The sequence below is a fragment of the Solanum dulcamara genome, chromosome 5 (assembly GCF_947179165.1).
Source record: "Solanum dulcamara chromosome 5, daSolDulc1.2, whole genome shotgun sequence".
In the NCBI taxonomy this organism is placed as follows: domain Eukaryota; kingdom Viridiplantae; phylum Streptophyta; class Magnoliopsida; order Solanales; family Solanaceae; genus Solanum; species Solanum dulcamara.
The window spans coordinates 835,973-860,133 of NC_077241.1; the positions used below are offsets into that span (position 1 = coordinate 835,973).

General features: G+C 32.8%; 4 protein-coding genes and 1 pseudogene across 4 annotated transcripts; 4 read left to right on the plus strand and 1 right to left on the minus strand.

Annotated features, from left to right (window-relative positions):
* The first annotated feature begins 3,886 nt into the window (after nucleotides 1–3,886).
* Nucleotides 3,887–5,576, plus strand: LOC129888648 (transcription factor MYB3-like). Its single transcript, XM_055963599.1, has 2 exons — nucleotides 3,887–4,023; nucleotides 4,653–5,576. The coding sequence occupies exons 1-2, from the start codon at nucleotides 3,891–3,893 to the stop codon at nucleotides 5,468–5,470; spliced, it is 951 nt and encodes a 316-aa protein (XP_055819574.1). The 5' UTR covers nucleotides 3,887–3,890; the 3' UTR covers nucleotides 5,471–5,576.
* Nucleotides 5,577–10,628: 5,052 nt separating this feature from the next.
* Nucleotides 10,629–13,833, plus strand: LOC129888649 (protein KINESIN LIGHT CHAIN-RELATED 1-like). The gene is made up of 3 exons (XM_055963600.1): nucleotides 10,629–11,671; nucleotides 12,164–13,072; nucleotides 13,346–13,833. The coding sequence occupies exons 1-3, from the start codon at nucleotides 11,004–11,006 to the stop codon at nucleotides 13,584–13,586; spliced, it is 1,818 nt and encodes a 605-aa protein (XP_055819575.1). The 5' UTR covers nucleotides 10,629–11,003; the 3' UTR covers nucleotides 13,587–13,833.
* Nucleotides 13,834–14,402: 569 nt separating this feature from the next.
* Nucleotides 14,403–16,837, plus strand: LOC129888651 (UDP-glycosyltransferase 86A2-like; annotated as a pseudogene).
* A 1,654-nt stretch (nucleotides 16,838–18,491) lies between these two features.
* Nucleotides 18,492–21,179, plus strand: LOC129888652 (bidirectional sugar transporter SWEET4-like). Its single transcript, XM_055963602.1, has 5 exons — nucleotides 18,492–18,702; nucleotides 18,991–19,027; nucleotides 20,081–20,459; nucleotides 20,712–20,831; nucleotides 20,911–21,179. The coding sequence occupies exons 1-5, from the start codon at nucleotides 18,657–18,659 to the stop codon at nucleotides 21,082–21,084; spliced, it is 756 nt and encodes a 251-aa protein (XP_055819577.1). The 5' UTR covers nucleotides 18,492–18,656; the 3' UTR covers nucleotides 21,085–21,179.
* Nucleotides 21,180–21,831: 652 nt separating this feature from the next.
* LOC129888653 (mitochondrial pyruvate carrier 1-like) lies at nucleotides 21,832–23,825 on the minus strand. The gene is made up of 5 exons (XM_055963603.1): nucleotides 23,682–23,825; nucleotides 22,771–22,886; nucleotides 22,628–22,682; nucleotides 22,416–22,551; nucleotides 21,832–22,066 (listed from the first exon to the last, which is right to left on the minus strand). Exons 2-5 carry the CDS (start codon nucleotides 22,861–22,863, stop codon nucleotides 22,033–22,035), a joined length of 318 nt encoding a protein of 105 aa, XP_055819578.1. The 5' UTR covers nucleotides 22,864–22,886; nucleotides 23,682–23,825; the 3' UTR covers nucleotides 21,832–22,032.
* Between the last annotated feature and the right edge of the window lie 336 nt (nucleotides 23,826–24,161).

Consider the following 24,161-nt stretch of genomic DNA (forward strand, 5'->3'; position numbering starts at 1 on the left):
CTTTGGCACAGGTCAAATTTACTTGCTCTATAATATATGATTTGTCACACATTTTTTCTGAAAAATAAAGATGATTTTTTGGATGGTCAAATAGTTCTAGATATTTAGTGTAACTTTCTAAAATTGTGTATCTAAGAAATGTATTAGATGTTCTAGATAATGAAATATTTGTAGTCAATTATAGAATAATTTAGAGCATTATTTAGGATAACTTGTGGTCAGGTCCTTCCCCGGATCCCGGATCCCGCGCATAGTAAGAGCTTTAGTGCACCGAGCTGTCCTTTTTTTTTAATCTAGGATAAACATCTTAAGGAAATATCTAGATATAAAAGATAAAGTTCTCTAGATTTTTTTTTGTAGATGTATCTAGAAGAAATTCTAAAACCATCCATGAACAAGTATAAATATGGGTGGTCTTGTACATTTATAACAATAACAAAAATAAAAGAGTCTTCTTTCATAACAAAATTGTCTTACCAAAATACACATTCTCATTTTTAACTACTTTTTTTTTAGTTAAATCTTCCTATCTTAGTTAACGATCTTGAGTTAGCAGAATGTCTTCCCAATTATCCCTTTCTTTTGCTATTTCTCTACATTCTTGTGGTCCTAGAATTGTCAAATATGACATGACCATGATCAAAGAGGAAAAGTGGACCTTACACTTTACTTTTTTTTTTATCCATCGAAATTCACTGATTTGATTAATTAAATTTATGGTGAATAGATTTACTAGAGGAGGTAAAAAAATGCCCCCCCCCAAGAAAGTTCCTTCCTCTTCAACATTCAAACCTAAAATCTGTGATTTTAGATGAAGAAATTTTAATTTTTTCACCACGCCCTTCGACGATACTATCATTTTTACATATGTTATACTATATGTTGAATCCTTTCAACCTTTTCATGTATTTTTTTTATTTTATATTTTGACACTTTTTAGTTAAAAATAATAATTAATTTCACGAAAAACCTCACTCTGCCTCCTTATGTTTATATATATATATTAGTTCTTTCATTTCTTCATTTTCCTTTCTTAGTTTAAATTAATATTCTCTTTTTTCTGACATAATGTTTCAGCAGATTTTTTCAGCAAATAATAATCAGACACGTGGAGACTTTAATTGCAGCATCCATCGAAATTTTCTGAGCAGATGATATAATCAGAGTGCACGCTTATCAATTGCACCAAATAAATATAAGTAGGTGGAATCATAAAGTTTATAGGAAAAGAAGCCAAAAATGATTCTACTAGCATTTTAATTAATATCCTTATATTTAAAGATTCTGTTAGATCAATTAAGTTTTATGTATTGATAGAGTAAGAATATTGATATAATCAGATCATATCACTTGCTATAAGATATTTATTGATGAATGATCTCACAATAAAATTGATAATCGTAACAATAGTAATATATTAAGTGCTATCTCATAAATGAATTTAGTGAAGGTAAGATACACTCATAGTTTATCTCTAGTCTTTAGGGAAATAAGACAACACTTGATGGGAATTGAAGAGTAGTAAGAAATAATAAAGAGTGTAATTCAGTCACCCTCTCCGTTTTCTTTTCTTGAGAAGAATGCTTTGGTCTGGCATAAATGTCACTAGGTGCCATAAAGCGCGACCCAAGATCCATGATACAAAAACCCCGTGGAGAAGAACCAAAACAGAATGGTTCTGCCTACTCAAAACTAAGAGGGGATGCCGGCGACAGATAATTCAGAATCAAAATAGATCCAGTCCAGGGGCTGTTACGAAAGCTCGCAAAGAGAAAGAGGTCTTTGCTAACCAGCTTGAGTCGATTATTTCCAAGATTTAAATCTAGTTTTCTGAAGGAGAGAGGAGATTTCTGCTCTTATCGTTAATTAGGTATGCCTCCAGATTTGAATGTACACCCTAGGCCAAGGGGTGCGGACGAATCAAGGCCTGAAATTGATTTATCGAGCAAGAGGAGAGAAGGATCAACAAGTAGGGTAGAGAGACTTACCTCGACCTCTTTTCATCTAACTAAAAATATCGTATAAAGAAGAAACTTTTACGCCCACTCATTTCTGGAGTTATGTTTTCGGCTAAAGTTGTGTCATGTCCTTTTTACTCACCTCTCCCCACTTCTATTCGGCCTATCTCTACCTCTCCTAACTTCTGCTGCAACCAACATCTCACACCATCTAATTGGCACATGCGCGCACTTTCTCTTCACATTTTGAACCATCTTAATCTTACTTTTCTTATCTTGTCTGTCATGAAAGTCATTTCCATCTTACCTTGTAACGTCGTTCCTAATCATATCTCTTCTAGTATGCTCACATATCCATCTGAGCATTCCCTTTTCCACTACATTCATCTTCTGAACGTAAGCATTCTTGACTGGCTAATACTCTGCGCCATATACAACAATGTTGATCTATAACTGTCACTCTGTACTACAATACAATTAATAACTTGGTAAAAATGATAACTTTCTACTATGAATTACCGGCTAAATAAAGTGATATCAAAAAAGAAAAAAATAATTACAATATGATGTATATTTAATTTTTTTGTCTTTGTTTTTTTTGGTGGTTGTGGGATAGACAGTATAATAAACAAAACATTTTAAAAAAGAACTTCAAAATCAAAAGAAATATTAGAATCCTTGCCCAATTGATGCAAGTGGTAAAGAGGCAAGTATTATTTATTAAGTCTTGCATTAGATCCAATCTCTTCCCGATGATCATTTGCCTCTATAAGACCAAATGAATAAATGAATGCTACGAACAGGTCATAGTAACGTGGGATCCCAATTAATAATACACTTAAGTAATTTTGATACTTGCTTATAACAGGTAAAAGTATTTCATAAAATTAATCGTGTGTAAATTGATCCGACATTTATATGCATAAGCTGATCTTGCATTTGTGATGATAGAAAGTAACAAAATATAACTATTCGATATCTATGCTCATTAGGAGGCAACAAATTAGTCATAGTATGCAGTATGCACAAATCTATCCGATACTCATATCATTAAAAGATAACATCAAGAATGTTATAAAATTAGACGAAATATCGTAAGTTAGCTCAAACGTTATAATTATAAAATAGAATAAAATATAGGAATGAAATATACTAGGTCTCAATATTTCCAACTAATAGTAGCGTAAAGAACAACTTCATAATATTGTCTCTATTTGTCCCATCAATATTTAATGTTCCTGAAGTGGATCTCGTGGCTTCTAAAAGGACACGACTTTAATTTACTTCAAGCTTTGTGGCGTTTTCTTCATCTTTCATATATTTTACATTAATATCAATTAAAATCGAATTAAGAATTTAAATTTAAATTTTAAGATTTTTAATATTAAATTTATTATAATTTGATATAGTTATAAGTTCTAATCTAATATTTAACAAAATTTCAGTAAAATTTTAATTTATATCAAAAGTTTTGAGTTCAGATAAATCGATTATCTCGAACAGGGGCAGAGCCACATGGTGATTAAGAGGTTCATCCGAATCCCCTTCAGTGAAAGATTATATTATTTATACATGATTAAAATAATTTTTTATATATAAATAATAGGTGTAGAACTCCCTTCGACTAGTTTATGTATCTACTTCTTCAAATTTTGAATTTTCTTATTCAAAATTTTGGCTTCGCCACTAATCTCGAAGCATGCAGAACAAACAAGACCGCTAATAGTCCTTAAATTTTAATTTTTTCAAAGAAAAAATACATCAAATGTCTATTATTTATTTAAAAATAAATAATATTAAATATTGGTACTGACGTAGAGTGAGAACCTTTTTGAGTCTTACACTTTTTGTCTCTAGCTATTTCTTCTCTCATTATATATTGACAACTCTTTTTTTGTTCTTGTCCAAATTATTTTATAGTGAGCAAAAGAAATGGGGAGAGCACCATGCTGTGCTAAAGAGGGGCTTCGTAAAGGTCCATGGTCTACAAAAGAAGACTTATTGCTTACAAATTATATTAAGGAAAATGGTGAAGGCCAATGGAGAAACTTACCCAATAAAGCTGGTATGCCCTTGCACACTCTCTTCAACTAGTTTCTTTCGAGTTTTATGTTGATCGGATTCTTTGAAAATATGATCGTATTAGTATTCGATTCTCAAAAATGTACTATTTTAAAAAAAATTGAGACGTATAAATTGATATTTTAAAAGAGTTTGAATAATATGAGTATGTTAATTTCTAGAATCTTGTTTGACTCTTCAAATACTCATTATATGGGGGATATTATCGACTTTTGGTCAAGCTCGTACATTTTTTCCTGATTTTTTTTTTATCATTAAGAATATTGTTTAATGTTTGCCTTTTTTTTCCTGATCATTTTTTAGTGTTTGATTTTTTATTTTTTTTTTAAAATCAAAATAAGAAATGATTTCCTTCACTTATGAGGGGAAAGTCAACTTTTGTAGAACATTTTTCATTTTAACTTCATATTGTTTATTGCGACTAATAACACTTTATTATTATTGCTCAAAAATTTAGTTGTAAAACTCTCCAATTTTCAAAAAGTATTTTAGTTTCTACTCATGTCACCAGTGAAAGACTAAATTTTGAATTTTAGATTCTAGTAAAGACAGTTTATTGTGCTTTTACTACATGTAGCTCCTTCATACTAGATATCATGTTGAATTTTTTAGGGCTACTTAGATGTGGAAAGAGTTGTAGGTTAAGGTGGATGAACTATCTAAGGCCAGGAATCAAGAGAGGAAATTTCAGCCAAGATGAAGAAGATCTTATAATAAGGCTCCATTCCCTTTTGGGTAGTCGTTGGTCACTCATAGCTGGTCGATTACCAGGTCGAACCGACAATGAAATCAAGAATTATTGGAACACACATGTTATCAAGAAGCTCAAAATTGCTGGAATTCAGCCCAAAGTCCACAAAGTTTCTCCAAAGAAAAAGCCCAAAACAGAGAATCCAAGTAAAAAACAGGACAAAAAGAAGAAAAATAACAAGAAAAAAGACCAATCTTTAGACACTCCTCATCAATTTGTGTTTGTCCCAAAGCCTATTAGAATTTCCTCTGGACTTTTGAGGAATTCTAGTGTTGAAAATGTTGCATTATTGAGTATTTCATCTCTATGTTGCTCCGACTCACCCAAAATATTGCCACACACATGTCAGATCCTTAAAAACTGCATTATTTCTGAAGAATCCGATTCACACCTATCCGCATTTCTGAAGAACTCGAACAACATAGTTTTACCTAGTTCTGAAGAAGGTGATAATAACCACAAGAAGATTAATGTTATTACCAATGATGATGAGAATATTGAGGGTAAAATAAAAGAGGTTTCATTTATTCCTTGTGCTTCAAATTTGTTATTTGATGAAGTTCTACTAGATGGATATTGTGATCTTTCAAATGAAAGCATGCTGGAGAAGGTTTATGAAGAATATCTTCAACTTATTTCTGAAAAATGTTATCATCAAGATGATCCAATAGCACTCTAGTGCAAGTATTTAGTGTTCAAAATCTTTTGCTTCTATTTTTGTGTTCATTGTAAAAATATATTCTGTATGTTCCGCTTTACGTGACATTATTCATGTTTGATCAAAAGTCACAATTTTAATTGATTTAATACTTTTTATCTAACTTCTAATTGTGTAATTATATATATATATAGCTCAAAGAGAGGGAAGTTCGCCGCTCTTTCCTTTTGCATTGTACATATATATTTTTTTTATGTACATACCACTCTTTATCACTCTTTATATATATATATATATATATATAACCTTAACCTTAGAAGTTATCCTCAAAGTTATTTTGTTTTTATAGATCAAATGAAGTAACATCGTACAATAATTGAATTTGAAGTTCACTCAAACCTAAAGTGTATCCTAGTTATAGAATTGTGTATGAAATAGGATTCAACAAAGAATTAAAGGAAATTCCTTTCTAGAAGAATATTCGGATAGTTTTTAGAGAAAATGACAGTTGCTTTAATTTATTATTGTTAAATAATAAATGACAGGAATATATTATTTCATTTGTTTCAATTTATTACATATTTTAAATTGACAAGAAATATAAAAAATATAAAAGATTTTTAAAATTTATAATCTAAAATATATCATTGCATTTATATAATCTTTTGAATTTGAAATTTGTAATGACTTTAGATAGAGAAAAGTGGAGATTACGTATTAGGACAAAAGATTAGTAGGGTTAGACGGTGTCATGCTCAGGCTTGTTAGTGTTTGTTATAGTAATAGTTGTATACTAGTTTTTTTCTTGTAGACTTAACAGTATTGTTGTATATACTGTTATGTTTTTTTTTTATTACTTGAGTTTGATGCACTTGAGTCGAAGGTCCTTCAAAAATAACCTCTCTATCTTTATGAGGTAATAAAATTTGTGTATACTCAACCCTTTTCATACACCACCTAGTGAAATTTCACGAAATATGTTATTGTTGTAATGTTAGACATGCCATAACATTAGAGTGATTATAAAAACTTATCATTAAGAATAAAATGAAAAATACATGTTAATTGTTTCCAACTTAAAATAGGTCGGGAGTAAAACAAAAGTGTTTAGCATATAAACTGAAGTAGGTAAAATACTTTTTTGTTCACTTTTACCGGATTACTTTGAATTTACACGTTTTTTTTATCATAATACTCATATTAATTGATATTTAATATTAAATATTGAAAAATGATTTGAGAAATAAATAATTAATATTAAAGGTAAAACATAAAAAAATTATTATTTTTTTGATATGTTAAAAGTAAAAAATAATTAAAAAATTTATTTTTAAAATAATAGATAAATAAAAGTGAATGAATGAAGTAATATAAATACTCTTTCCGTCTATTTTTACTTGTCTATTATTGACTTGACACAGGGATTAAGAAACTATAAATAGAAAGATAATTTTATCATATTACTCTTTGAATATAATAAATATAATGTCTTGAAAAATATAATAGAAAAATGACTATTAATTAATGATAAAGATAAATTAAAAATTAAGTATAAATTATTTTTTAATTTTATAAATTGAATAACTATTGTTGGATATTTCAAAATAGTATAATGAATAAGTAAAAATAGACGGTCGGAATATATATAGTCACTTCCCCTTCAAGAAATTTCTAGATCATAATTGGTTGGTGACCATTCAATTTTACCAGTATTTATTTTAGTGGAAGTGGTGAATTTCAAGTTGTTGGGCAGCCTCTAGTAAGGACTAGGGGACAACCTTATTTATTACTCCTAGTTTAGACACTTTAGGTGTATACTTTCAAGTGCACATTTAAAGACAGAATTTTGGCCAAGATAGAGGAGAGAGGAATAATAAAAGAAAAGAAGAATGAAATTATTTTATTGTTAATTAGAGTTTTCAGATTCAAATTTTGGATAGGGAGAAAATTATATTGGGAGCATCATTTTCGAATGAGTCATGTGGTGCGCGCGATTTGAATTTAATAATAATTTCAACGTAGGCTCCAAACATTGAATGGAAAATAAAACTAAAAAAAAGAAAGAAAGAGAATCATGATTACATCTTAACTAGATTTTAATTGATACTTCCTTCATCCCATATTAGATAGACATCTTACTAAAAATATTTGTTTTATATTACTTGATCACTTACTAAATCAAGATAGAATTAATTAATTTTTTTCTATTTTACCCTACAATTAACATAACCTTTTGAATGTAAACAATTTTCAATACTAGCTATTTATATACACTATATATATTGCATTGATATAAAGAAAAGACAAAATGAAAAAGTATTCTAATGTATGAATAATTTCTTAATCACCGTATAAAATTGAAAGTGTCATTTAATATGGGACGGAGGGAGTAACTAAATACCTCTACTTGTCTTTCCAGTATCTTGTAGACACACAATCCTAATGTGACACATACAATTTGAAGGTGTCTAGATAATCATTTTGGAAGTTGAAGTTTTCAACTGACACAATAAAAATGAGTTAAGGTGTCTATATATGCATACTAAAAGTTAAAATATTTATTTGATAGTTGAGGCCAAGTATGAGTGTCTGTTCATATTGTATGCCTTATAATTAAGTGATAAACCTTATAAAAATGACACAAGTCATTCACTTATATATCCTTTCTATTACTTCGTCTCATGTTTTCTCAATTCAGAAAAACATTTAGAAACTATTTTCCCCTTCAAAACAAACTGTTAAATTAGGATGCATTAATGTCTGTTTGGTAGTATTTGAATAACATCACATCATTCCAAAAAGGTTCAGAAAATGGCATAAATCTATATTGTAATTCAATCAAATTTTGGGGGTGGCATATGATCCACGTCCCATAAATTTGTAAACTAAATGCAGACAGCTATAAGGTAGATGCAGTATGCAAGTGCAACCACTCTCATAACTTTCAATTTCAACTATATATATATATAAAGTACATGTATATTTATATGAAATTCTCATCCATTGTCATATATCCATTTTGGGACCTACCATTTAAGTTATATTCGTTATACCTAAAGATTTACAAATCTATTTTACTTCGAAATAATTTCAGATATATGATGTCTGAAGTTAGACTAGACAAAATGTCCTCAACTTCAATTATATATGGCTAAAATTTAGTCATTTTTGTATGAACTTCAAGTAGAAATGTCTAAAGGCATTGCATATCTAAAGTTATTTCGAAGTGACAGATGTACAAAATAGAAAGAAAATACAGATTAAATAGTAATGTCCAAATAAAAGAGATGGTGGAACCTAACATTCATAGTGCATGGGCCAAAAACACATACAAGACGAACGCTTTTAAGTTGCAAGAGAATGAGGTTGCTATCAATTTGTTGGCCCATAATGTAAAACTAATTAAAGGCCACCATCATTTATGTCCACCCCACCCCACCCCATAAAAAGAAGAAGATGTCAATGAATGTCGGTGGCAATGCGTTCCTGATCTTAATTGTGACCTGGTCATGCCTCTACGCTATTACTTTAAAGAAGAGTGTTCAACGCAAGTGCTTGGTATACACATTATAAGTTATCTCTTTACTCGCTATAAATGATCCCTAATTGTTCTCGAAGTGGAATCAAAATTCTCATTAAAAGGATTTGAAAATATAATAAAGTAAACATTTAAAAAAAGTTAAAAAATCACATCTTGTGATATTTTTATATATTTGTTTGTAAGTTAAGTTATTACATTATATATTAACTTGATTTCGTTGTAAGAAATCATGAACTTCAAATTCTGAATATATTTTGAATAATTACTGAAAATTAGTGAAGTGGTACTTTCACTAATTCAAAATTTCGTTAATATATTTAACCTCGACGTATGTGAAAAAGAGTAAAAATATAATGGTTAATTAGCATATTGTTGTTCCAACTCTTAATTAAAATATCAACTTAAAGCTTAGACAAAGTGAAAGAATCATTATGATCCAGCACATGTGTGTAGAGAGAAAAGACAAAAGTTAGAATGTTATTTAATTCCAATAACAGTAACCTAACTATATACTATAATTTCTAATGAATCTCAAATGATACTCATAATTGTGAGTGTGTCCAAAGTAATCAAAAAATCGAAAGTTGCTTTGGACAAACATCTCATCTGTCATCATATCATATGCGTCTAATCTATTCTTTTTAATTTTCCCACCCTATTATCTATATCTACGAATTATATTAGGATCTGATTAAATTCATATTTCAACTAAAATATTTTATATTAACGTAAATGTTCAGTAGAAAAATAATCTTATACTCAAAGTTTAACTTCAAGATCTTTAATTTAAATCTATAAAAAAAACATACACTAAAATTTAGAGCCTATTTGAATGGGTTTATGGTTTCAAACTTACAAGTCAAAAGACATAAGTTAGGAATCTTAACTTAAGAATTTTAGCTTATTTGTGTTATTTAGACTTAAAATAAATGTTTAAAAATATTTTTTAACTTTATCCAAACACTATAAAAATATTTAAAAATTACTTTAATTTTTTTAAAAAACAACTAAAATAAGGCCATCTAAACAGGCTATTATTCTAATGATACTAATCATGGAACGACTACATGATTTAAGACAACATTATGCCTTGTAACAAACCTATAATAATACTTTCACCAACAAACCTATAATAATACTTTCACCAAACTATGCTCGTCAAATGTTTTTTTTAATTTAAAGATACAATTATTAGGAAAAATAAATTAAAAAATTCGTAGATAATTTCTCAATTGATAAAAATTTGATTAAAATAATTAAAAAAAACCAATTTGATTCACACATGCACTACACTTAGGGGTCATAGAAACTTACTCGCTTTAATGTTTACACCAAGCTAATAGATATACAAAATAACTATCTTATACATATACAATTTTTTCTCACTTTATTTTTAAACTGCTTAACTTAAATTAGATAAAAACATGCAAATAAGTATTTAACTTTCGATTCGATCATCTTTATAATAATAGGTAAAAATTCATTCGTACAAGATATATATTTACACCAAGATCATACCAATTGTCTTGATTAAATAATATATATATATATATTAACTACGATTTAAAGAGAAAATTATATCTACAAAATACATAAAGCATTTTTATTAATTTGATATATATACCCATTTTGGATAATTAAGCTAAATATTTATGAAAATTCCCCTAATAATAATGATACCTTCCAGCTCAGATTGACTCCACGTCATCAACATTGGCCCCACTTTACAACGGCATAAATCTGAGCTGGCCCAATATTTTTCAGTATTAAGTCCACTCAAAGTCTTTGCTTTCTTCCTCAGCTCAACTGTTTTTTTTCCTTTACAATTGGTTTACATTAGCTAAATTTCATTTTCTCTCTAATTAATCTCGTTTTATCTCCTTAATTATCCCTCTAATTACCTCGTCACCACACACTAATCACAAATCACTGCTTAATACAACAGATTATAGTCTGCTAAATTTAGATTAATCAACTTCGTCTTAAGCAAAGACTCTGTTTTTCGCTTATGCAATGCCGGGTTTAGTTTCAATCAAAACTCCGCCGGAAGCTCTGGCATTGAGAATATCAGTTCCCGATGAGAACCACGGCCAAAACGGGCCGGGTTCTGGTAGATCCGAACAAGTTAACACGAAAACAAACTCACCTGTGCCACGACGACCTCCATCACCGTCAACTTCACGAGCGAAGCCATCTCCGGATCGGAGTTCAGGAAAGAAGAAATCTCCTCCGGAGAAGGTTGTAATCGACGAGTCATCTCTCGACAATCCGGATCTAGGGCCGTTCCTATTAAAGCTAGCGCGTGATACCATTGCCTCCGGCGAAGGACCGAACAAAGCACTAGATTATGCTTTACGAGCTGCGAAGTCGTTTGAGAGGTGCGCGGTTGACGGTGAGCCGAGTTTGGATCTAGCTATGAGCCTCCACGTTGTGGCAGCTATATATTGTAGTTTGGTGAGGTTTGATGAGGCTATTACGGTGCTAGAGACGGCGATTAAGGTGCCGGAGGTTTCAAGAGGTGCAGATCATGCTCTTGCGGCGTTCTCAGGGTATATGCAGCTAGGTGATACATATTCCATGTTAGGACAGTTGGATCGGTCGATTGAGTCTTACAAGGAGGGGTTGAAAACACAGATTGAAGCTTTGGGAGATACAGATCCAAGAGTCGCAGAGACTTGTAGGTAATGTATCTTATTCATTGCTCCTGGCATTTGAAGTCATCACAAATTTGGGTTTTTAGTGTTTTAGTTCTTATGTTATAAGTTTATCTGTATAAGTGCTTTTGGCATTTGAAGACGGGATAAACCTATTGTGACTTATATATTTCCAAAAATTGTAGCTCGTAATTCTCAATAATCGAATTGGATAAACAACAACATACCCAGTAAAATCCCATAAAGTATGCTGATCTTATCACTACGTCGTAGAGGTAGAGAGACTGATTCCGAAAGATCCTCGGCTCAAGTGTATCAAACCCAGGAAAAAGAAGAAAACAGTGACAATGATGGAATTGGATGAGGAAAAAAAACATTTTTTTATGAAGAAATTGGATAGACAAACATTTTACTGCATATCAGATGAATTCATTCTTTTCTTCTTAGTAATTGGAGGCCATTATGGACAGATGTTTTCTTGGCTTTAATTATTCTGACACAACTGAACTGAAATTGTAGGTACTTGGCTGAAGCCCATGTTCAGGCAATGCAGTTTGATGAGGCGGAGAAGTTGTGCAAAAAAACATTGGAAATCCATCGCATGCACAGTCCTCCAGCTTCTCTTGAAGAGGCAGCTGATCGTCGCTTGATGGCTCTAATATGTGAGGCTAAAGGCGATTATGAGTCAGCCCTTGAGCATCTTGTACTTGCTAACATGGCTATGATTGCTAATGGACAGGAAAATGAGGTTGCAGCTATTGATGTTGGAATAGGGAACATCTACTTGTCGTTGTCTCGTTTTGATGAGGCCGTCTTCTCCTATCAGAAGGCACTCACTTTTTTCAAATCATCGAAGGGTGACAGCCATCCTTCAGTTGCATCTGTCTATGTAAGGCTGGCTGACCTATACTACAAGACAGGAAAACTGAGGGAATCCAGATCCTATTGTGAAAATGCCCTCAGAATATATGCAAAACCTGTACCTGGAACAACCCCAGAAGATATTGCCAGTGGATTGATGGAAATTTCAGCAATATATGAGTTATTTAATGAACCTGAGGAGGCCCTGAAACTGCTGATCAAGGCAATGAAACTCTTAGAGGATAAACCAGGACAGCAAAGTACCATTGCTGGCATAGAAGCACGAATGGGTGTTATGTTTTATATGGTCGGGAGGTATGAAGAGGCACGGAGTTCCTTTGAAAATGCAGTAGTAAAACTTAGAGCCAGTGGTGAGAGGAAATCAGCTTTCTTTGGAGTTGTTTTAAATCAGATGGGGTTGTCTTCTGTACAATTGTTTAAAATAGATGAGGCTGCTGAGTTATTCGAAGAAGCTAGACAAATTCTGGAACAGGAGTGTGGCCCTTGTCATCAAGATACCCTTGGTGTGTATAGCAATCTTGCAGCAACTTATGATGCAATTGGAAGGTAATATTTATATTTGAGCATTTTCTTTTTCATCTCTAGATGAAACAAAGAACCCGTATAGGCTATGCCAACTTGTTAGACTAAGGATTAAAGTAGCAAATACATTACAAGTATCTTACATATTTTGTGGTTTATTATACATTATGAACTGTCATGCACCTGCACCAAATCCATATGCATTGAAGCCATTACTGATTAATTGGTGGATTCTATGTACCTTTCAAAGCGTATTTTTGATGTTAAGGTTGTTCTGACATTTTATGTAACATACAGAGTGGATGATGCTATTGAGATTCTGGAGAATGTTCTTAAATTGAGAGAAGAAAAACTCGGAACTGCAAATCCTGATTTTAACGATGAGAAAAAGAGGCTGGCTGAACTATTGAAAGAAGCAGGCAGATCTCGAAACAAAAACCCAAAATCCTTAGAAAATCTTATTGATCCAAACTCTAAAAGGACGACGAAGAAGGAGACTTCATCAAAGAAGTGGTCTGCCTTTGGGTTCAGAAGTTGATTCTGGCTAGCAAAAATTTTTCTGTTACATTGTAGAGGTATGTATATAGGAGCTAAGCTAATCATTTCAATCTTGGGAAGCCTATTGGTTGTTGTCCTTTTGAATTGTCATTCAGTGCTTAATTGGTTCTCAGATTGTAATTTGAAGATGTTTCTGCTGTCATTTTTTTCCTCCAAATTTTTATTTTCTCTCAGTTTCAACAAAATCAATCAATGTTTATCTATGGAAGTAAATGTCTTATAGTATAGCTGATATGGGTCTTATGTCATTTGGTGACAACATATCTGTTAGGATTATTATCCAAATGATAAGAGGAAAAAGAAGAGGAAATTTTAATAAATTTAGGAGTAGCAGCGGAGCCACATAGTTTGAAAGATGGAAAGTTGAATACCCTTTGTCGGAAAATTATATCTATATATAGAAGATTATATCGCAGAGTGTTGTGGGAGAGGCAGGCAGGGGGATAGCTTCCTCTAACCTTCTCCTTATTAGTAGTATTATTTAGTAATCACATTGTTCATTTTCTTCTATTTGTATTTTGCTACATGTTGAATACATGTTGCTTCAATTGCTTTGTAAGGTTTGCGTATATTCTATCCTCCCCATATCCCACTTATGGGTTATACTGGGTATATTGTCGTTGTTTTAACGAAGTTCAGAAGCTATTCCTTACACCTATCCTTCACAAATCAACTTTTTAATATTATAATAGCAAGCATATCATGATATTTTGCACCTTTCCCTATATATAGTACCATTTCAAAAGTAAGGCTTATTCTTGCTTATGTTCATACATTACAAAACTCTGGTCTCTCTCATTACCTCTTCACTTTAATTTGTCAACTGCATAGAGTCTCAACATATTTACCAACAAATGGTGGGTTCAAGCCCAAAGCCTCATGCAATATTAGTATGTTATCCACTACAAGGCCATGTTATTCCCACAATCCATCTAGCAATCAAGCTTGCACAAAAAGACTTCACTATCACCTTCATCAATACCGAGTCCACACACTATCAGACCACTCAAAAGAACAATAAAACCGACATATTTTCTAGCATTCAAGGTCATCAAGACCTAGATATACGTTATATGATGGTGTCTGACGGGCTTCCAGTAAATTTCAACAGGTCATTGAACCATGACCAATTCATGGCATCTTTGTTACATGTATTCTCAGCTCATGTTGAAGAAGCTTTGGTGAAAACTATGGAGTCAAAATTAGATCCTCCAGTGAACTGCTTGATTGCTGATTCTTTCTTTGTGCTTCCTGGAAAATTGGCTAAGAAATATGGGCTTTTATACATTATCTTTTATGACAAATATGGCTTTTGCCCTTTATTATCATCTTCATCTCTTGAAGTTACATGGCCACTTTGGTTGTATTGGTAAGCCTCACTAAGTTCATTTTAATCTCTTATTACAATTACAAGATTTTTTAAGGAAAGATGTTCAAAAATGCCCCTTACATTTGCGATTTATCTTTCAGTCCTCACCTTTATCTTTAGTCTCAAATATGTCCCTCCTCCTATTAGTTTTCCACATTGGAAAAGTCTGATTAATTTACGTCTCAATGATCACACAACTAATTGCTATAATATCAGAAAGTCATCTTTCTTCTTGATTCTATTTAGTTGAGTAACCATATGAGAAATCAACTCTTATCTTCGACTTCTACTATAAGATGCCTATTTTTAATGCTGAAAATTTCATGACTACAAATATGATAAATTAATTTTTTTTTGCTCATTTTTGTTGATTTGAGATCAGATCTGCGCGAAGATCCTATTGACTACGGACCAGGAGTCCAATCAATAAACCCAAAGGACCTAATGTCATATCTTCAAGAAACAGATACAACCTCAATTTGTCATCAAATTATTTTCAATGCATTAAGGATGTAAGAAATGCTGATTTCATCTTATGTAACACCATTCTAGAGCTCGAATCCAAGACTAGGGTTGTACAGGGCAAATCGATAAATCGCACCAAACCGAGAAATCGAACCAAACCGGAAAAAAAAACCGACTAGTGGTTTGGTTTGACTTGATTTGGTGTTTGAAAAAAAAAAACCCGACCATTATAGGGTTGGTTTGATTTTAACTAAAAAAAAGTCAAACCGAACCCAAACCGACCCGATTATAGATATACTACTTTTAAAATATGTTATACCTAAAAATATTTATTAAAATGTAATTTATAAATATTTTTTAAAATTTTTTCATAATTTTTGTTTTCTTTCTTACATTTAGATTTGAACTTGAGAAGCTCATCTTAATAATATACAAAAGAACCCATCTTATAAGGTTATATTATAAAGTTAAAACTTTAAAAAATGTTCTGCCTCCATCTTATATGTTGATATTTTGTACTAGAACTCTTTTTAAGAAGCACTGCTCTGTGCTTTTTATTATATATTATGAAAAATCTGAGAAATTCGAAAAAACTCGAAAAAATTGACATCGAAAAATCCGACTTTTATTGATTTGATTTGGTTTATAGATTTAATAACTCGACACAAATGATTTGGTTTGATTTGTAAAAAATCTGAACCAACCCGGTCCATGTACATCCCTACGACAATATCAGCTCTACAAATTGAAAAGCCAGTTTACACGATAGGACCCATCTTCCCACCCGAATTCACCAAGAGCAGTGTGACTACTGGCTCGATTTACAACAACATGCAACTGTCTTGTACGTGTCATTCGGTAGCTATGCCCATATTACCAAAAATGACCTTGTAGAGATAGCTTATGGTTTATCATTAAGTAAAGTTAGTTTTATTTGGGTGCTTCGACCCGATATTGTAGGCTCCGATGACCCAAACCCGTTACCAGAAGATTTCAAAGGCAAAATATGTGGTCGTGGTTTGGTCGTACCTTGGTGTTGTCAAAAACAAGTGTTGACTCATTCAGCGATTGAAGGATTCTTGACTTATGGCTGGAATTCGATCCTAGAAGCCATTTGGTGTGAAGTTCCCTTGCTTTGTTTCCCTTTGCTCACCGATCAATTCACTAATCAAAAATTAGTCGTCGATGATTGAAAAATCAGACTTAATTTGTACGATGAAAATCCAATCACTAAGGTTGAAATTTCAGAGAAAATACACAATTTGATGTATGGAAAATTAAGTGATGAGTTCAGAAATGCACTTAAGAAAGTGAGGAAGACATTAGAGAATGCATTAAGAGCTGAAGGATCATCAGAGAGAAATTTAGATAATTTCATAGGAAAAGTATGTAAATAAAATAAGTTTCAATTTCTTGAAATTATTAGATGAATTATTGGTATTCATTCGAGTTTTAGGATATTAATTATGTAATTGTTGGTTTTTATGTGTTACTTGATGGGATTTCAAGAGTTAATTTAAATTTAACGAATCAAGTGCTACTAATTATTCATTGTAAAATAATGAATTGTTGACCCATTTTATGCAATGTTTTGTTTAAAGCTCAATCCTAATCAATCTTCCTACCACCAACAAATGTGGTGCGCAGATGCTTTTTTTTTTTTTAAAATCAGAAATTTTGATTTTAAATTTTAAATATGAAGAAAAAAATTGTAGGGAGCACTACCTCAAATGAGGCCTTACGGAAAATTCTTAGGACTGATAAGGAGATCATTGCCGTGAAGACCACCAAATACCTATTGATCAACCAATATAAAATTGAGAGTTGGAGGACCAAACAACTACCTAGGTGTAGTTGATCAAAAGATCGAATTACTAGGCCTATCTTGGTGGTAGCTACTTTTGGTGGTCTTTCTTTTTGCCTGACTCGTCTAAGTGCTCTCCTTTGTCTCATTGTTTATCTCATAATCATTCGATTCCGCCCCTAAAGCTAGCTCCTACTCCTACTCCTCTTTCTTCTCCTTTAGGATAGGATCCTCCTTGGTCCTTTTTACATAACACTCTCGGCCGCCCAAGAGGACTGGCTATCTTTATCTTTATACACAATATCTTGAAAGGCAAGAAAAAGTCTATGAAAAGATGCCTTCCGGCGCCTAGGAAGCGCTATTCTTGAATGAATCCTACCTCACATGAATTTAGATTAGCCGAGCACCAATTCGAATCCTAAATATAAAAAAAGTCTTGATAGAGAGTGCTATCTCCGAATGAGTCATACTCAATGCGATTTCAGATGAGCCAAGCTTCAATTCGAGTCTTAGGTATAAATTAATTTAATAAGGAGGGCTATCCGAATGGGTAAAGTCCTACCGGGTGAATTCAAATTAGTTTGGCTCCTATATCTATATAGGTACCGCACATGGGATGGCTTTTCAACGTGCAATATTTATTATATACACACTCTTCGTCTTCACTTGCAGTAGTAATTTCAAAGCTTTAGTTTCTTCATATGTGGTAAGGCTGCGTACAATAAATCCTTGTGGTCGGATCCTTCTCCGGACCCTGCGCATAGCGGGAGCTTTAGTACACCGAGCTGCTCTTTTTTTACTCCTTCTATTTCATATTAAGTGAATTTGTGAGGCAATACACACATATTAAGAAAAACATTCAAGGACATAATTTGAACCAAACTTTCTACTATTGACATTTATAAAATCATAAATATAACTTTGCTAGTAGTGTGATTTATCTCCTAGAAAATATAAAACTTCAATAAATGAAAGGGAAAATATGAAAAAAGTTTCAAACATCTATCTTGAACGTTGAACAATTCAATTATTTTGAACAATGAAAAAACCCTCAAAAATTTAATTAATATGAAATGGAGGGACTAATTATTATTCTTTAAAGACCTGCAAAACCCAAAATAAACAAATAAAAGTGAGACAAGAAGGAATACTGACTTCAAAAGACTGGGGGAAAACCTCAATCCAGAATGAAAACAAAAGAAAAAGAATATAAGTTTGGCTTCGAGTTTAGTGTAATAAAAAAAAACAAAAGATAATTAATTGATGTGTAGTTTTAACTTTGACTAATTGTAATACATGCAGAAAATAATTAATTCTCTTTTCCACAATTTATTTGGCCCCTTTTTTCATTCCCCCCACCCTCCTCCCAATTTTTTTTTCTAGCAGTTGTTCCTCTCTTTTTCTTCATTCACATGGTTTTTGATAGACAGAATGCTCATTTTGCTGTTGGTGTTTTTGGTTAGTTTCCTCTATTTCTCAAGTTTGTCGGGGTGATGGACAAAAAAAGTTTCTTCTATTCATTTTCTACCTATATTGCTTGAACTCTTCAAAAATGTAATCTTACCTGTACCGGATCCTCTAAAAGTGCACTAGTTTTGGAGGATTCGGCACGTAACCACTAATATTTTTAAAGAATCAGAGCAACATAGCTTTCCTACCCTATCAAAATCAATTATATACACAAATACACTCGATGAATTGTTTCTCACTATGTTTTGTTGATATGACTTTTGACATTTATTTCAGGAAGCATCAATGCATTCATCTTGTTGCTTTCACCCTTGTAAGTAAGCTTTATACATGTTTCTCCATTTATTGAGTTCTCAAGATAATTTAAAGGATATGTGTGTATATATGGCTGGAATATTTTTTGTTTTGTCTTATTTACTTATATTCTACCTCCAAGAATAAAATTAAGGTATGCATACACTTTACCCTCTCCAGACTTTACTATGTCTTGTTTACTTATATTCTACCTCCAAAGTAGGCGTAACGCTAGAAGTGTACATGAACCGGGTTGGTTCGGATTTTTTACAAACCAAACCAAACCATTTGTGTCGGATTATTAAATCTATAAACCAAATCAAACCAATAAAAGTCTGGTTTTTCGATATCAATTTTTCTCAGGTTTTTCGGGTTTTTTGGGGTTTCTCAGATTTTTCATAGTATCTAATAGAAAGCACAGAGCAGTGCTTCTTAAAAAGAGTTCTAGTACAAAATATCAACATATAAGATGGAGGCAGAACATTGTTTGAAGTTTTAACTTTATAAGATGAACTTTTTTTGTATATTATTTAGATGGGTTTCTCAAGTCCAAATCTAAATGTAAGAAAGAAAATAAAAATTATGATTTTTTTAAAAAAATATTTATAAATTATATTTTAATAAATATTTTTATGTATAACATAATTTAAAAGTAGTATATCTATAATCGGGTCGGTTTGGGTTCGGTTTGACTTTTTTTAGTTAAAACCAAACCAACTCTATAATGGTCGGGTTTTTTTTTCAAACACCAAACCAAGTCAAACAAAACCACTAGTCGAATTTTTTTTTCCGATTTGGTTCGGTTTGTCGGTTTGGTGCGGTTTATCGGTTTGCCCTGTACAATCCTACGTAACGCCTGCATACACTCCACCTGCTCCATATCCCACTCTATGAGATTATACTGGGTTTGTTGTTGTTGTCTTATTTACTTATAGTTGGTGACAAATCCCTCTTGTTTGGACCGAGACGTAGTAGTTTTTAAATTTACTTAAAACCCAAGTGGAATAAGCAAATTGTTCATCTAAAACTTGATCACCTCTTGCTCATGAAACTTTTTAAACTTTTTGATTAGGCCTACATTTATTCATACATGGAAGAAGAAATCAGTGGAGAAATTCTCACCATATCCATACATTGCCTCATCCCTAAACTGTGGCCTTTGGCTTTTATATGGACTTCCATGTATTCAACAAGGAGCCATTCTTATCATGACCATTAATGGAATAGGACTTGCCATTGAGACGGTGTACTTGATGCTATTTTTGTTGTACTCTAAAAGGGATAAAAGGATGAAAGTTTTCTTCATCTTCTTAAGTGAAATTGTGCTCATTGGTTCACTTGCCATTCTTGTCATAACTCTTGTCCATAGCCACAAAGAAAGATCCACAATTGTTGGTACCATTTGCATGGTGGGAAATATTTTGATGTATGCTTCTCCTTTGGCCATCATGGTAAATATATCATTTCCTTTTTTACATTCTTCATGTTTTTTCACATGCATATAATGCCGCGGCTGAGCTAGGATGTTCACTAAAGGAATTCAAAAAATAAATTGACTTTATATATGTATACAATGTAATTTTCCAGCAAAGGGGTTTCAGATTGGTCCCCTTTGCATCCCTCTAGCTCCAGCCTCAGCATATGTGTGAGATTTATATGTCAGTAGAATATATAGAGAACTTCCGATACTTTTACTATTGTAGAAATTGGTGATAAAAACCAAGAGTGTGGAGTACATGCCCTTCTTCCTTTCCTTTTTCTCCTTTCTCTGCAGCATAAGTTGGACTACTTATGCCCTCATCCGTCTCGATGTCTACATTCTTGTGAGTTATTTTCACTTACTTTATATTGTCAATGTTATATCTTTTTGATTGCTCTAAATTTTTCAGTTCTTTATTTCAGACAGCAAATGTGATAGGAACAGTGCTGGGCCTAGCCCAACTGATGCTCTATGCTACCTATTACAAGTCTACTAAGAGACAGATAGCAGAAAGACAAGCCCAAGGAAAACTCGACCTGGTTGAGAAGACAGTCTCTGAAGCGGTCCAAAAGACGAGCAACGAGGCTAGTGTTTAACTTAATTTTGGAAGGCCCATATTCTAATGATTTTGGGTCATTAGCCCAACTTCTATGGACATTTCCATTCCTAGCTCCCCCACCCCACCCCACCCCACCCCGCCTCCCCCTGCTCCTTCAGTATAGGAACAAAGACAAGAAATAACAACAAATAGAAGCAACAGCCTTCACCTACTGCTACAGATCATCTTTGTTCCGCTAATCTTGATTTAGAATTCAAGATAGTATCAATTGTTTGTGCACACATGACAGCTAAAAGTCAAATGAACCTTGGGTCAAACTTAACCCTAAAAGTTAGTTCACGAGTTAGGATTACTCAAGACCATGTAAAGAAACACATAATCTCATCCCACACCCTAACGTAGGGCTCTCACCCCCGCCCTCGGGACTGGGTATCTCGAGCATGGACATTATAATATGGAGGCTCAACATCGAGTAAACCAAGAATTGAAATGGGTATGACTCTGATAATATGATAAGAAATGGACCTTGCCCTTAACTCAAGCCTAAAAGCTAGCGCATGACGTGAGGATTGGCTAAAGACCACATTAGGAGGCAAATGATCTCCATCCCGCATGTTAGTGGGACTCAAACAGTTTGTTGGGGGTACATAAAGTTTCTAGATTGGAGTTTTTTCACATAAAATGGTAGTGTTTGGCTAGACAGAAACAGTGAAATCTAGGAACCGAAATGGGACTGGGAAGTGCAGGACGAAATGCTAGTGAGATGGGACAGCGGAAAAACTTGTGCGGGGTGAAATCACAAATATATTGAATTGTTCCATACTAACATTTCTTGCCATTCAAATTATGCTTACTGTGGCATATGTAATACTTTGAGCAGCTAGTTCAGCTCTTGGATGATCATGGACAATAATCTGTGCAAAGAGTGATGGAAAATTACCGAAACTACACAGAGGTCCAGAATTAAACAGGAAAGAACACTAGATCACACTGCTTTGTCTGCTTTCTGCTGCAAATATCTGCAGGTACAATGGGGAAACCAACATAAAAACAAAACAATTGGTAGCATAGATTGCAAACATATACTCGTAAAATTGTAACTGTATGCACAAAACAAAGGAACAAGCTTCAAGGGCAAAACACACAAGTCATAAACAATATAGGCTCTAAAACATATTTCACAAAGTACTATAGGGATAAACAGGAGAAAGTAAAACTGTTTCCTAAGCATCCTAATTCATTGAAGTTCTTTTTCCATTCTCCCCTTTTCTTAATTTTGTCTTAAAATCCTCTTGAGGAAGGTGTAAGTGTCGATGAATGGTTAGGAGAGGCAGAACAAGATTAAATGGTACACTGGAAATTGCTTACCCTTGACTTTTTGCCCAACGTGATAGCTGATAAAGTTGCACCGTCTCATTCGAGGCATGGGATGCCAAAAGTAGATAATTACGAGGCTGTACCATCCATGCAAATCTCATGAACAGTGCAGAATACACGCACATTACTGCATTATCAGAAAGAAAAGAAGATGAAGGTATATATCGTTGAAGCCAGCATCTGTTTAAATAGAAAAGGCCTACCTGAAGTCATGTTGCCTGATATCATTTCTGGGGGTTTCTGTGTGTCTACGAGTCCCTGCAAAGTACGTAAATATAACTCATTTACAATGTCAACCAAACGAAACCAACGTCGTGTTATAATATTATATTCTAGATAAGTATACAGCAATGATAAATCCCCAGTTGGATATGGGACCCCAAAAATGAGTTGTTTTGGGGCCAACAGGACTGTTCAAAAATGCCTTGAAGGAAGCCATACGCAACACACTGTGTGAAATTCCTGCAATTTAACACAATTATTCAGTATTCGAAGTCAAACACAAGATATCCTGTTACATAAATCTGACTATGCTAATATAGCAGCAGGCAAAAGCAGCAAGAACAGAAAACATAGCAATTGAGCGGGAAGATTAAGCACTTAATGAATCAGAATCGAGGTGAACTAAAACAACTTTAATATACTACCAGAAAATTTGTTGAACAAAAACGAGTTGCAAAAATGGGGATCAAAGCAGTTAGAATACCTAGACGAACTTTCAAATTCCCTTGATTGGTATCGTACCAGTTTCTTTTGGTTTTCTCGTAATCAACAGTATCAAATATTTCTCAATCACAAGCTAGTTGTGGCCGATTATATGGATCTTCACACAATCTATACTGTTTCATCTGAACCTGTTTCATTCCACTAATCACTACTTATGGTTCTCTAACATAAGCAGTTTTCAACATTTTCTAATGACTGAATTGACTAGTTTTACATTGATTGTCCACCTACTGCAACCCTCCTCATTTATCCAGGCACGAGACCAACAATCTAAGTAGACTCACACAGGAACAATCTCTGCTCAATCATGTTAGAATAAACAGATTGCAAAAGCAACTAAGTGATAACAACTGCAATTTTCACAATCCAACTTATTGCTTTTCAAAAGTTCCAATTCTTCATGACCTATTTATCAGAAATCAAAAACATACATATTCCGGCCATAAACAAAACTGTACAAATTCCAAAACCACAAATCAATAACTTAACTTGCTTTGCATCTAAATCTAAATAAATTCATCAAAATCATACCTTAATCAGAGATCTGAAACGTCCGTTGCTCTGAAAAAATAGCCCCGATTATCGATTACCTCTTTATATATACATATATGGTCCATTTTTGGTAAGTCTATATTGTACTAGTTTATAGTCGCCAATGGCGACATGTAATTATTTTTCTACTAATTTCTTTCGGAAATTTCGATAAATAATATAAGTTGCTTTTAAGGGTCAATTAAATCATTCAAATTAGTAAAATAGTCGTTAAAGTCTAAGTTGAAAGATTTTTTTTAGCTTTGTCAAAATTTCTCTTAAGAAAATTATCTGTTAAAGCAAGATTTTTGATTGATGTGCCTGAATAAGGTTGATCAATAGTAGCTGCTTGAAGTTTTTTCTATACCTTAATTGAACTGTCCTGCTCTTAGCTCGGATTTAGCTTTGGCGTAACTGGTAATTACGATAATGAGGTCACAAGTTTAAGTGATGATTTGGCTTTCCCTTGGACTTCCCGTA

Excerpts from the sequence above, each read along its gene's own strand:
- LOC129888648 (XM_055963599.1), top strand. The coding sequence starts at position 3,891 with ATGGGGAGAGCACCATGCTGTGCTAAAGAGGGGCTTCGTAAAGGTCCA. Across the intron at positions 4,024-4,652 it reads AAACTTACCCAATAAAGCTG|GGCTACTTAGATGTGGAAAG; the intron begins GTATGCCCTTGC and ends TGAATTTTTTAG.
- LOC129888652 (XM_055963602.1), top strand. The coding sequence starts at position 18,657 with ATGGTTTTTGATAGACAGAATGCTCATTTTGCTGTTGGTGTTTTTG. Across the intron at positions 19,028-20,080 it reads ATCTTGTTGCTTTCACCCTT|GCCTACATTTATTCATACAT; the intron begins GTAAGTAAGCTT and ends CTTTTTGATTAG. Across the intron at positions 20,832-20,910 it reads GTCTCGATGTCTACATTCTT|ACAGCAAATGTGATAGGAAC; the intron begins GTGAGTTATTTT and ends TCTTTATTTCAG.
- LOC129888649 (XM_055963600.1), top strand. The coding sequence starts at position 11,004 with ATGCCGGGTTTAGTTTCAATCAAAACTCCGCCGGAAGCTCTGGCATTG. Across the intron at positions 11,672-12,163 it reads AGAGTCGCAGAGACTTGTAG|GTACTTGGCTGAAGCCCATG; the intron begins GTAATGTATCTT and ends CTGAAATTGTAG. Across the intron at positions 13,073-13,345 it reads ACTTATGATGCAATTGGAAG|AGTGGATGATGCTATTGAGA; the intron begins GTAATATTTATA and ends TGTAACATACAG.
- LOC129888653 (XM_055963603.1), bottom strand. The coding sequence starts at position 22,863 with ATGGCTTCCTTCAAGGCATTTTTGAACAGTCCTGTTGGCCCCAAAACA. Across the intron at positions 22,552-22,627 it reads ATCAGGCAACATGACTTCAG|TAATGTGCGTGTATTCTGCA; the intron begins GTAGGCCTTTTC and ends CTGATAATGCAG. Across the intron at positions 22,067-22,415 it reads CGTTGGGCAAAAAGTCAAGG|ATATTTGCAGCAGAAAGCAG; the intron begins GTAAGCAATTTC and ends TTGTACCTGCAG.